Source organism: Hakea prostrata, chromosome 2, assembly GCF_041222555.1.
Source record: "Hakea prostrata isolate BN-2017 chromosome 2, UWA_Hpros_2, whole genome shotgun sequence".
Classification (NCBI taxonomy): domain Eukaryota; kingdom Viridiplantae; phylum Streptophyta; class Magnoliopsida; order Proteales; family Proteaceae; genus Hakea; species Hakea prostrata.
Window position 1 is genome coordinate 57,934,349 of NC_142601.1, and position 14,149 is coordinate 57,948,497.

Here is a 14,149-nt window from a genome sequence, read left to right on the forward strand (position 1 = left end):
GAGACTAGTAGATCACCATGGGTGCCACCCTTGGTAGTAGTGTAGTGGCATTGTTAACGACCACTTACACATAATGATTGAGATTCAAAATATGTATTTTTTTTAATATGACTGAAATACCCATAACAACTACAATACTAATAACCTTGACTTCACAATACTATTTTTAAGTTTAATCTAAAACTTGACCTCATTTTTCTGGAAAAGAAGAATTTTGCAGAACAGCACAAATGAAGATGATCTTCTAGAACTCAATCAAGTCTCATTTTCTGTTTTCGGAAAGAAAGATCTTGAGTAAAACCGAAGGAAGAAAATCTCCGGCGTGACTGCACTCTCGTTCGCCACTTCAGTCGGACTGTAACTCTCCGTCGACATTCCAGGTCGAATACTAGCGCTGCCACCAGGTACTTCTTCTTCTGTTGTAGCCCCTCAGTTCTTCTCATCTTAGTAATCTGAGTTTATTCTTTACAAAATGTAGTCCGTAAGTTTTTCCCTAAAAATTTTTGAGCAAGTGGAACCTGAGGGTTTAAAATCCCTAAATTTCGAATGAGAAATGTGATGACATGAAATTGAAACGAATAACAACATGTAACAAAATTGAATGAGGAAACATGATTTTTTTTTTCTGTTTTACTTGAAGGTGGTGCTTATTCTATTAAGTTTTTTTAGCTTTTCCCTTCTGAATCGTAAATAAGTAGAATTCTATTGAATTATTTATTTTTGAGATATTACTGGTGCCTAGTTCTTCAAGTTTCCATTTTTACTTTGGCAGGGAACGTGGTCACGGACAATGGCGACTTTGATAGCCATTTTAACAAAACCAATACAAAGTACCCTTAGTTTGCCATGCTTTTCATAGTTTGAGTAAATATTGGGTTCAAGATTCTCTGCTGATAAATTTTGTTGAGTTAATCATAATAATTGCGACAAATAAAATTGGAGGTGTTCGTTTATTTTTCTTCTGTAAAAAGAGAATTAGGTTAATTTTTGTATTCCTATTAGGTAACACCACGCCCTTAGATTTTATGTGCCAAATGATTGAGGGCTATAAGATGGTTTTGAATCATACCTCCCATCATTGATTACTTGCTTATTGTCCATTGAGAAAAATCATGTTTTCAAACCCAGGAGCTGGCTAAATGGATATTGACAAAATAGCTCCACCACATTATATGCTCAAGGAATCATAATTAGCTGGTGTTCAGGAAGATGTACAAGTATACACTACAGGTAGCCCCTCTTACTTTGAAAATCCATCAATAATTGCTCGTTTGGAGTTATTGTATTCAAAATTGCTAAAGGGCTATCAATTCCTATCACTGATGAAGCAGTTTAGAAGTTCAAGCAAGATTGGATCAGGAAACTGGTGCTTTCATTTCAATAGGTTTGCAATAAAAGTGCAAACTCTGAAAATGGATTATATAATGTGCCAGATAATATTCCCAGCTAACCTCTTAACCCCTAGCTTAAAGAAAAAAGCACACAAACTTATGCTGAAATTTGAACCATAACTTATTGCAACCTGTAGGCTGTAGCTTATCTTAGTGAAGATTGCCAAACTTAAGAGAATTGTTTAGTAGAAAGGAGAAATTGAGAGGCAAAACACTTAAATACATCAAAAACTCAATTCCAAAGTGAAAGGGATGATGGAGATGTTACGAAGTGTGGAGGAAAGATGAATGATGGGGAATCCATTAGATAAAGTACTGGCAAGAAGAGCTTGAGAGAGTACACAAGTGAGCTAATTTGGGGATTGTGAATGTAGGTAAGAGAGAGTTATTAATACTTATTTCATTTGGAAGACAAGATCTTCATTTTTTTTTTTAATATAACTTCTGAGATTGGTAAATGGGATTGAAAGAGCAATAAATGTGGTGGGATTCAGATAAGGATTTGAGGAAGATTGTTAAGGGCTTAATTTCAGAGAAACAAATTGGAAGCAGAAATCAAGGAGGGAATCCTTAAAGCTATGTGATTTGACAATGTTGATGGAAAAGATTGAACATCCTGAGAGTAGCAGTGGCAACATTGCTAGATACGGTTGAAGAAGGTAATGTAACTGCAGATAATGGTATAGAATGAAATTACTCTGTTCTATTATCCAACACCTTTTTGCTCCCATCTGATCTCAATCATTTCTCAGGAACTCTAGGATGGTTTCTTTGGAAGGTGCAACATTTTAGCTTTAAAACACTGTAGTGTGAGAGGACTCTGTTCTATTATCCAGTTTACCTTTTTTGCTCCCATCCCTTTTTCCGTTATCTGATTTCAATTGTTTCTGAGGAATTCTTGGGATGGTTTCTTTGGAAGGTGCAATACTTTCACTTTAATTCAATGTAATGTTATTTAATGAAGAAGAAAGTGTTAATAAATCTATTTCGTGAGTTCCTAGCAGATGACAATGCCTTCCACCATGAATACTTCTAGGGTAATTGATTAGTGGCCTTATCGAGATGAATTTATTGGTGATTGGTGATGAATATCATTCCAAAGAGTACTGCACTTCTGACAACCGGTTTACTTCATGTATGTCCCCAGTTTGCTACATGGATTCAGAGTTTCATGTCACGTCTTCCAATCTTCCCAGAACACAATGTTGTATGTCAGCTTTTCTATAAAAGTTCATTCACCCCTCACTAAAAAAAAAAAAGGAGGGAAAAGAAAAGAAAAGAAAAAGAAATCCTATGATTTTGGAGAGTTCATGAACTAAATGAGGACTTACTTTGAGACAATGGTTTAGCTCCATAAGAGGACAATGACAGAAAAAAGAGTAACAATAACAGGTCTCATTTCAATACAATCATCTGAGTATGAAATAATTCAAATTAGAACAGAGAAGAAAAAAGTTTCATTTGCAGTTTCTGCTGTTGTGTCCGTTTCTTAGGGAAAGGGATCACTGCCTGGGCCTTCTAAACCTGCACGGTGGCCAATGGGAACTGGATTGAGGGAAAAGAGTCTGCTTGAACGAGGAAGTTCTAGAACCTGAACAAGACAGGAATGATATTGGGGATAATGTCATAAATTTGTTTAATTTGGGTTGGTAAACAGTAGTAGTTGTATTTGGTAAAAAAATGTTAACGTCGTTAAAATTGTTCCAGAATAGGTTTTACAAGATGTCATGCTACTATTCTTCTGTTCTGAAACTACAAGTTTACTAAATGCTATTTTGTAGAGGTAAGGGTATAGTTCCAGACCGAAAACACAAGTAGATTATTCTTGCAAAGAAGAGTGTTCTCTGAAAGTGAATGTTACCAAATGCAGCTTTATGAAGCATCATATAGGCAATGTAAGTCCAGCGGAGGTGAGACTGCTGAGATGGATAAGTTGCAAAGCTAAAGTTAGTAAAGTAGGAATGATCATGTTACAGCTGATTGGAGAGTAGCCCCAATATACGATAAGATTCGAGAAAATTGTTTGAGGTTTGCATAGTCATGTTCAATGGAGGCCTACAGATATTTCCCTACAATGGAGTCATATGATTCAGAAGAAGAGTTATAAGAGCTCAGGGCATGCCTAGAATGACCTAAGGAGAAATTGTAAGGAAAGTCGTACATGGTGTAGTCGTTGTATCAAGTATGACCTCAATTAGAGCTGATTGGAGCATTAGGATCCATCTAGCCGATCCCCTTTTGTAGGGAGGACACTGGGTTTTTGTTCTTATTATTGTATGGACATGTATGAAGATCTCCTCTGTTCTTGTATTGTATGCACAAGTTGAGAGCTACCACCCACAAGTGTCAAGTACTCAAGTGTATTGGTATTATTGTATTGGCATGTATGAAGACATCCTCCTCTCTGCTTGTGTTGTATGCCCAGGTTGAGACCTACCATTCATAAGTGTCCTATAATGAGATCTGTTAGACCTTAATTTCATTCAAAAGGATGACACTAGTCATCCAAACTGGTCTATTAATTTCAATTAGGAAATCACAGTGATCTAAGTCATGATGATCATATCACGTTCCTATTTGGCCGGGGGAACTCCTAAAGGAGTTGCGATTTCTTCTCTCTTTCCAAAAGGAAGGGGAGAGAGGGAGCTCAGCGGGAAGAAGGGTTGTTCTATTCTGCCGATATTCTTTGCCCTGTGATGAGATATGATTTGTTGGTTTCCCTTGTTTTCAAAGAGGGTGGATCATCCCCTGGAATCTGTTTGGCTTTTATATTTTGCAGTTGGTATGTTCAGGTTTCTAATAATTTCCTTGCCTATGTTATTGGTAGGGAAGCAAAAATGGTTATCCCTCCACCTGTCAGGCCACCTCAGATCACAAAATTTCTCAAACCATATGTCTTGAAGATGCACTTCACCAACAAGTATGTGAGCGCCCAAGTAATACATTCACCTACAGCTACAGTGGCTTCATCTGCAAGCTCACAGGAAAAGTCTTTGAGGTCAAGCATGGAAAATTCTCGTGATGTAGCAGCTGCAGCTAAGATTGGGAAGCTTTTAGGGGAACGTCTGCTGCTCAAGGGAATACCTGCAATTTCTGTCATCCTGAAGAGAGAACAGAAATATCATGGTAAGGTGAAGGCTGTGATTGACTCTGTTAGGCAGGCTGGTGTCAAGCTTATTTGAAGTCCAATGAACAGTCGACCTCATGTTGGTTATGAACACGCCTCACCGTTGTTTTTGTGACCAATTTTCCAACAGGTGTTCTTGGTTCACAATTTTGCTAGATTTGGTAGTAGCTTGACTTTCCATCTTGATCACTTTAGTCTGGCCTCAATTGTGTAGGAGGTTTCCCATCACAATATTAGTTTGCTACTATCTGAACTTACTAGCCTGAAGTTGCAGATGATGAATCTATTTGGTCTCTCAATCGATTGATTTTTTTTTTCCTTCCTGAAATTGAGGTGTCCCAGCCAGCTTTCGTTCACCTTGACTAATTGTCTAATTCTCAGGAGGGGGGGGGGGGGTATGTATAATGGGATTAGGGAAAGGTCCTGACCCGAGGAGATTTGAACTCTTTAAGTTTATAACTTATGAAGTGTTTGTTTTTGCCAACTGAGCCAAACCCTTTGCATTTTTCCACCCCAGTTTAATGTCTTGTCTAAAATAGGAAATCTCTCCACATCTCTATTGATTCTTAAAATAGAGGAATTTTTCACTTTTTATGTTTCTTAGTCTGCCGTGGGGAAGTTATGTGTTGACTCTTTTTCACTGAAATCGAAACCCTAAATCCTACATAATAAAACGCCCCAATTTGTAATCCAACTGGACACAGACTCAAAACCCAAAACCGTCAAACTCAGAAACCCAAACCCTAAGTTATTAAGCCACAAATACCTTGATGAACACTCTTACACTCCCTAACTCTGCAAACAATACCCAAATCCCTACGCGTAAACTTCAAAAAAATTGAAGAATAATAAACCCCTGAATCTTAACACCTGCACCCTGAAATCCTATAACCTAAGAACTGTAAACCTCAAGCAAACCCTAAAAATGTAAAGGCTTAAAACCTTCAAAAGTTGGGGCATGAATTCAAATGATTGGTACTCCCACTCCCATCAGCTTGCAACGACTATTGAGGTGGGGGAAGAAAGGGACGTAAGAAACTTACCTGCTTTACCCCTAATTTAATTGAAAAGTTATGAAGTTACCATTATATCATTTGTTTAGAGCACAGTTCAAATCTACTTCAAGCTTTCAAATACAGACCATTGGAGAACCCACAATGGTGATCGAAGTACAGTAAATATGTATCAATGCAAAGATAAAATGTGTTTCCAGATAAACTTGTCTGGAGAGGTAATCCAAACATAACAACAAGGCCTGCATTACAGACTTCTTTTTGAGTAGAAGTTAGTCTAGTTTTTGTTTCCAGATGAAGGACCTTATGGGAAAAATGTAGAGAAGTGTACCGATGCCCACTGCCTTTTGTAATTCATTAGCTGTGCAGTTCTTCATATGCATAAGTTTTCGACCATTTCTTCTGTCAGTTGGTCCATTTAATTCAATCAAAATCTGAAACAGAGGAGGAACAGGGGGGCGGGACAGGGTCACAGGAGTAAGTGATTGGGTGGGGAGTTGCAGGGTGTCAGAGGATGAAACCGAGTATATTCCAAGCTTTTTAACTTTGAATTCTCTCTCTCGCTCTCAAACCTAAATTGCCTTGAAAGATACAAAAAGTGTGAACAAAATTACAAAGTTATCTACACAGTGGGTTTGGAGGATGATGAGACTGAGTAAGCTCAGCTCTTGATGAGCAAAAGCCAGTAGTCATCTCACTATCTCCACTAATAACAAGTTCATGCATGAAGAACACCTCCTTCTGCTCCACAACCTTCAAAATCTTCTCAAACACAGATACTTCACAAGGAATTCTCAGTACTCCTTCGTTTTGAAATCCAAATTCCTCTTCAGCATCTCTCAGTAGGATCTCAAATAATTTGTGACCCAGATACTCAGTTGGGATTATGAATCTCTTCAGTTCCTTTCCTACAGAGACAGCTAGGAATCCCTTAGGAACAGTGTCTCCGGAAACTGCTGAGATGTCTGAGAAAGAGAATGTCCTCTTGAGAAATTTGATGCTTTTACTGCCACTGCTATTGCTGGCGATGTTGCTACTACTGCTCTTGTTGCTGTTCTTTGGTGCATTGGCAAGCTTTCTCCACTTTTTGAGGATCTGTTGAAGCCTAACTATCTCACTGATCTTGTTTGAATTGTTGGAATCCATGGAGTCCTTGCAGAAGATTCTGTGAACCTTTCGTTCTCCAAATGTGTGAACCTCAAATGAATGAAGTTGAAATTTATAGACGTCTGCACTTTGGATCCAGATAACTCAAAATCTGGTTTTTTTTTCTGACCCTTTTCTTAATATATTGCTACTTGCATCCTAATCTGTTTTATTTACTTTGGTTGCAATTTGCAAGTTGCAAGTTGCAACTGTTTGATGACGTTTGATGAAGTGAGCCATCTCTTTCTCTCTCCTCCATTTTTTTTTTCCTTCTCTTTTCTGGTGGGATTTCGATATTTGAGAAGATCTCAACTGGGTCTGTATGTTTCTGTCAGTAATTTATTGAATTATACTTCTCTGTTTCTAGTTTAAGTACTAAATTCAAACTATAACCCTATTTAGTGCTTTCATTTAAGATCTGACTGTCTCAACAGTCAAAACCTCCAGGCATCTGGTTCTTTGTTTATTTGATTTCCCAGGTCTGTCTTGATACCTCATAGAGATGGGTATCTAATGTTATTGATTGATCTTTTTTAATCTCATTTTTTGTTCTTTGTTTGTTTAATGGATCTTTGAGTACTTGGAAGATCGTGGAAGATGGCAATCAAGAGAGTTCCATGTGAAATGCACATTGATTTGAAGTATAAACTATTTTAACAGAGATTTCAGTACACCATAATTGCCTGAGCAGTCCTTGAAGGATTTGTGAATAATAGAGCTGAAGAAAAAGAATAACAAGTCTGGTCAGACTTAAAGCTAGCGGGTGAGCCCAGAGTGATTCTTTAGTGTGTATTGGAGTGTTGAAGCTTCTTTAGAACAACTTTCAAAATCAAAGTTGGTGATGCCATGGAATATTCAGTCTTAGAACCTCCTTTCCATTACTATTCAGATTAGATTTAATATGTAATTTCAGCATTTGATCATCTAGCTCCTATCATTGAATGATGATTGGTGGCAACTACATCAATGATTGGCAACGTGCCACACCTCATTCTGAGAACATAACATGAAAATCTCAAATGGGTTGATTGAATCTTCACATTTGGAGATATGGTTCATTGTATTTGGAGGTTGCAGATGAAGAAGATTTCATGAGTGGGAGGTTTCTAGATTACTATATTATGATTAAAAGTTAAATCATAGGATTTTGATTATGTTATATTATCTATCTACATGCATAATTAAAAAAGGGCTTCAAATCCTCACTAATTCACCACCATCTTTAACATATAAATATGTCTAGAAAGGATTAAAGAACTCCATTAGGGATATAAAATGAAGGTAAGTTGGCCAAGTTGATTCATACAACTAGAGATTAAAGGGGATCATTATTTGGTCATGGTCAAAAGACTCAAAACAATAGAGAGACATTCGTACAAGTTGCACTGCCTGAATTAATTGTAGAAGTTAAAATATTATCCTTGCTAATGTAAAGTTTAGTTGCTATTAATTTAAAGGGTTAACTCCTAATCTGATACTTAAAAAAGTATTACTTAATAGTATGGTAGCTACAGAGGAAGACGAATCTAAGGGTCATGTGAAAGTCCTCAGCGTTGTGTGCGGGCAGAGGAAGTCCTTTGTTATCATCAACTTGCTCATTACTTCATCACATGGGACACCAAACATAGATTCTAGCTACATGGTAAGATACATGGTTGTTATACCCAATTCCGGTTTAAACCACCGAACCGAAATGAACCGTTTATTTTGGGTGCATCTAGTCTTGACCCGGTTCAAGGAATCACGGAGTAACCTGTTTGGATACGTTTTTCGGGAAGTGACTCTTTCTTTAGACTACCCTCATGATTGCCACGGGAAAATGTTGACATGATGGCATGAATGTTCAACAAATATCTGAAATGTTACTTTTTGGCAAAAGTAGTGAGATGATGAGAGATAATTTGTTTCTAACTACAAGCATGGCAGAGCATTAAATGTTTACCACAAGTACCTCAAGTACTTATTGCTTATCACAGGGGCATTAATTCATCCAGATCTTATTAGGGGTTACTTCCTTACGATTTATTTAGAGTTTAAGAGGGAACACGTCACATCTGAGCTCCCACATATGTCAAGATTACTAACAAATATGGGGAATGTGTATTAAGCCCTAAGCTTCTTTAGCAAGATTCGAGACTTAGCTTCGGGTGTCACAACCCATCCTAGCCGTCCATTTCAAATACATAGATCTAATGGTCAAGGTTTGTTCCTTTTAGAAAGGACATGGATTTGCCTATAAGGGCAAAAATTAGAGGAAATAGAAGATAAGCCAAGATTAGTCTTGCATTAATTCTTCTGCAACTACCCAAGAGACCTATAACTCTTTGGACATTAACTCCTCTCAAGGTGGATCTGTGGTATCCCGAATCTGAATTGCCCTTCTAAGGTGGCTTTTCGTCCACAGAAGCGGCCCACTCTCATTATCCTTCTTGTTTTCAGGTAACTAGTTAGGGTCATCTTCAAACCAAATCAGGAGTTGATAGATTTTGGAACAAACAATGGTGTTGTATACTTGGTATAGCATAATTGAATTTTGATTTGCTTCGAGAGTAATTGGACCAAAGGTCAATTGTTTATCCTCTCAATTTATCCCATGAGTGGATCATGCATAAACCAATAGAGATTGGCCCATAAAGCCCATTTTATCCAAACAAGGTAGGCTCATTATCAGTTGGGTATCACTAGCTAATATATCTAGCATCACCTTTATCTTAGGCCCACCCACATAGCAATTTCGTCCAGCCTATGAGAGTCTGAATCAGCATCTTCTATCCTTGAGGGTAGAGGATAACATTATCTTCATAAAGTTTCTCTACGCATCTAACACGAAACCTATCTCTGAATACTGACAAGATGAAATCCTGTGCATGATCGAACACATCAGGGTTGTATTAATAATAAAGCAATTGGAGTCATTAATGACTTGTATGAAAGGCTAAGAACCTTTACCAAAGGAAAAAGTAAAGCTATGAACCTTTGATACTAGCTCTAGTACCACATTGGTTTGTTAGGTTTTTGATTATTTCAACTTGGCATGCTTACCAGACTGAATTCAATGCTAAGTCATGTACACACAAGATTGTGCATGAGAACTTTTGCCTCAGATAGAAAAGATCAAAATTTGAAAACAAATTTCTATATAAAACCTGGATATAATGATGGAAATCTTTAATGACATACAAGTCTTCCGTATATCAATCTTTTACTTTTCATAAGATACTCATTTTATGTGCACTCTTTGATGACACTACAATAATCTCACCAAAAAAGAAAAAGTACTATGAAGAACCAATAGCTTTCCTGTGACATCACATATGTTCATACCCCTTAAAAAAATATATTTTTTTATTAATAATAAATATATGTTGTTGAAAAAATTTATTTTTACATGTATTATTTTGACCCAATCAATAAAGTTCACATGTAATTTATTATATGTATTATCCGATGCAAAGTGGAACGGTTACGCTCTTAATGGTATTCAAATGCTTGAATATCATCAGATATGGCATCAACCAGGAGGTTTTTTTTTCCAATAGAATAATAGGGTCAGCGACAATCATAGGAAATAATGAAGTTATTGATTAGACATGCCTGCAAATTGTATATCAATTTTATATTAGTTTATATATTTATTATTAATTAAATTTTATTTTATAATTGGATCCAATTTTAAAATTTTTAGAAAAATAATAATCTGGTCCAGTTCAGATTGCACATAAGATGAGTAAACATGACTTCCATTAATAGGATTGTAACATGAAACATAAAAAAATGTTAGGACTTGCAAGTGGTTCATCTGTCAAGATCACCTAAGCCCTAATATGTCCGGCCTTTAATCTTAGCAATAAATATTTTCCTTCATGGTGGTTTTGGATTCAGATTTTAGGGTTTGGGTTAGGTTGAAAGAGTAACTGCACACTTGTATCACAGATAAGCTCATATCTGTTTTGATTTGGACTAGACTTTGACACTCTAGCAGAATTTTTTTGAAAATAATTTAAACTATCATGTATTAAATATTAATATATGTCATTCTCAAAAGATGTTATTGTCATGCAAATTTTTCTAATAAATATGTGAGATGAGATTATTATCCTTAGAAGAAAGAAAAATTCTTTTTTTAAAATGTCAAGTATGAACCAACGGGGTTGGTCCAAGTGGTAAGCAGCTTGGTTCGCTTAAGCAAGGTTCCGGTATCGAATCCTTGTGGATGCAAAAAATCCCGCTATGAGACTCACCCACCACAGCCTAGGTGTACGATGCGGGTCGAACACCGGTTTATAAAAACCGGGGTTGGCAAACCAAAAAAAAAAAAAAAAAGTCAAGTATGTACGCTACTTATTTATTCATATGTTTCCATTAATACCCCTCAATTAAGAAATTGAATTAAACAGGAACAATGTAGTTAATCATCTCCTTAATTATAACTATATTTTTCTTCGTAAAAAAAGAAAAGAAACAGTGCTTTGAATATCATAACTAATCACTCGTCAAGAAAGAAAAACATTTTCTAACTTATTTGGGGTCAGGAACCTTTATAACCATATAGCTTTGAAAATTGTTCTACCATATGCATTATTGAATAACAAACCTAACCACCTCTAAGGTTATGGTTGATTTACATCTAAATTTGATAGAAGAGTAGATGTAAATCTACCAAATGATGTGTCAAGTCTTCTCCTGATTAACTACTTAGGAAGAACTATTTTTTCTTTATATATGTTAAAGAACTAGTTAAAAGCATGTATGAACAGAAAGAAAGAGGAAAAAATTGTAGTTAGAAAATAGAAAATATGGTATAAATAAAGCATCAACTTAATATTCCCATAAGTTATTCTAAGTCGAGGTAGAAAAGCATTTCAATCAAATTAGATTGAAAAATGGATCTTAGTGACAATCAATATGAAAAAAGGTTGATAATGGTTCATACTTTTGGGGGTCTAACTTGCACTATGTAAAATTCAAATAATCAAAGTTCAAGTAATTTTGATTGTAACAATGACTTGTCGTTGATCGAACTAAGCAGCGAAGCATAGCACAAATCCACCGTAATTGGCAAGAAAGGTCATACCTAGGATGACTGAAAATTGAATTTTCATTGGCTGCATTATATTTGTAGTAATATGAACCAAAATATATCCCAAAATTAACTAATAATCAATAGGGATATTTTTTGAAACCTAAAATGAGTTGCTCTATGATTAATGCTAAATTTTGACAATTAGTTGGTCACTAATTTTGAAAATCCAATTTTGAGTTTCTGCTTTGTTCAAACAGAGAAATGGGGTGTTAACTGCTTGGCCCTAAAGCTCTCCATATTTGAGGTGCCCGTGTAACTTGCTCTATGTTTTATTCAAATAATCAAAGTTCAAGTAATTTTGATTGTAGCAATGATAGCTTTTAGTTGATCGAACTAAGCATGCGAAGCATAAGAAATAAATCCATTGTAATTGAAAGGTCATACCTAGGATGAATGAAAATAACATTCATTGGCTGCATTATATTTTCAGTAATAATGAACCAAAATATATCCCAAAATTAACTAATAATATCAATAGGGATTTGAAACCTAAAATAGTTGCTCTATGATTAATCTAAATTCTTGTTAATTAGTTGGTCACTAATTTTGTTTTTTAATTTTAATTTTCTCTTTGTTCAAAGAGAGAAAAATAACTCCGTCAACTCCTTGGCCCGTAAGGTTCTGTCTGTCATACTATATTTAACGGTTTGGCCTGCTTTTGCTCCATGGTTTGTGAGTTTAATGTAACTTTGTCACGTGTTTCTCACAGTTTCTCAATATATATTTTATTGTCCTATAAAAAAGAAAAGTATATCTTACGAGATTTAGCATCCTAATTTCTTGTGGATTCAATCACTTTTTTACTCCTCTTTTTTTTTCATTCCTAAATCTGAGATCCATTCAGTCACTAACGCACATCTTGTCCAACTACATCCTCTGAATAATTTTTATATAAATAAAAACTTTACCCTTCGTCTCAAGGATATTCAAACCCCTGGCCAAGGGTTATAGAAATTTATTGAGAAAGGTGAAGAGGGTACTATGAGAATTGGAGGGTTTTCTTTTTTTAAAGGAAGAAATATGTTAGATAAAACATCAAAGTTTAGAGTTACAATTCTTCATGGGAGAAAAACTACTAGAAGACCTATCCATGAAGGGGTTTAGATTAGTCCTACATGGATAAACTATCAAAGTTTAGATTTCCATATTGTTCATGGGAGCAAAACTATTTGAAGTACATGAAGGGGATTGGAATGTAGAGCAACTAGGTTTCTCCACTTTAGAGACTATGTTTAGCAAGATAATAAAATGTTGAAGAGGCCGTGGTGTCTTCGATGGTTTTGGTATGAGTGCCGGAATTCGTTCATCATTGCAACAAATATGAGACAGAGAGATGTGTTCCTTTCATGCTAGGTCAAGTCCAATGTTGATTGCAACTAGAAGAGCACCAATCAAATTCAATTTTAATAAAGTGGGGGATTCGGCTGTAGAGCAATTAGGTTTCTCCATTTTAGAGATTATGTTTAGCAAGAAAGTCAAATGTTGAAGAGGTCGTACTGTCTTCGATGGTTTTGGTATGAGTGCCAAAAATCGTTCATCATTGTAACAAATATGAGATAGAGAGATGTGTTTCTTTCATGCTAGGTCAAGTCCGATGTTGATTGCGACTAGAAGAGCACCAATCAGATTCATATCTTCCATGCTTCCTGTTTTTATTGTGACCAAATTGCTATTTTGCTTATCCCCGTGCTCCATCCAATTTTCTTTAGGGCCTCATTAGATACCCATGCACAAAATTACACCAAGTGAGGCATAGTTAACACTTTTAGTATAATATCCCCATGTTGCTTAGAATGCAGGTTATCAATACAATAACGAGATGTCCAACTGATGGGTTAACACATGAGTTCCTTATTGGATCTCCGACACCCATAAGCAAATTTTATTTAGGACACTAACAAGGTTGGGTTTTTGTTTATTAAACATCCCCTTGTTTCTTTCTAGTCATATGAAATAACAACCGATACTAAAGCATGAAAACAACCAAGTAGAGAGTTCTTTGTCCAGTTGTGGGTCAAATAGAAAAAAAAATAGAAGCATGGAATGTAGTAAAGAATCTCTAATTAAATGTTGTGTTCTGAATTCCAAACGTCGTCTTACTACCTAGATCCTCTTGGTCAATTCGCAAGATAAGAAAATTGGAATTGGATATGGAGAGATTTGAAATATTTACTCAGCACAAAATAACGTCACTTTCAGTTGATCTCTTTATGTGACACATAGAAGCCATGCTTCATTAAAAAAATATATATTTAGTTTGTTAATTTAATCAATCTCTGTCTGCCGGAGACCTTTAACAGCACCTCAATCATTCATAGTTGTTGGAGCGTTCGTGAAGGAAGATACTCTAGGACTCTAGGGTTGGTATGAAATTTTTATTATTTATAAA

The 14,149-nt window shown here is 35.8% G+C and overlaps 2 protein-coding genes across 3 annotated transcripts; one reads left to right on the forward strand and one right to left on the reverse strand.

Annotated features, from left to right (window-relative positions):
* The first annotated feature begins 156 nt into the window (after positions 1-156).
* On the forward strand, positions 157-5,547 carry LOC149025201 (uncharacterized). 2 transcript variants are annotated; one of them, XM_089145424.1, is made up of 3 exons: positions 157-404; positions 1,129-1,230; positions 4,219-5,547. In XM_089145424.1, the coding sequence occupies exon 3, from the start codon at positions 4,229-4,231 to the stop codon at positions 4,571-4,573; it is 345 nt and encodes a 114-aa protein (XP_089001550.1). In that variant the 5' UTR covers positions 157-404; positions 1,129-1,230; positions 4,219-4,228; the 3' UTR covers positions 4,574-5,547. The 2 variants fall into 2 exon arrangements, with proteins under 2 accessions (XP_089001550.1, XP_089001549.1); XM_089145423.1 differs by lacking the exon at positions 1,129-1,230 and having other exon boundaries at positions 158-404.
* Positions 5,548-6,004: 457 nt separating this feature from the next.
* LOC149025202 (auxin-responsive protein SAUR40-like) lies at positions 6,005-6,698 on the reverse strand. The gene has a single exon (XM_089145421.1). The coding sequence runs from the start codon at positions 6,675-6,677 to the stop codon at positions 6,150-6,152; it is 528 nt and encodes a 175-aa protein (XP_089001547.1). The 5' UTR covers positions 6,678-6,698; the 3' UTR covers positions 6,005-6,149.
* Between the last annotated feature and the right edge of the window lie 7,451 nt (positions 6,699-14,149).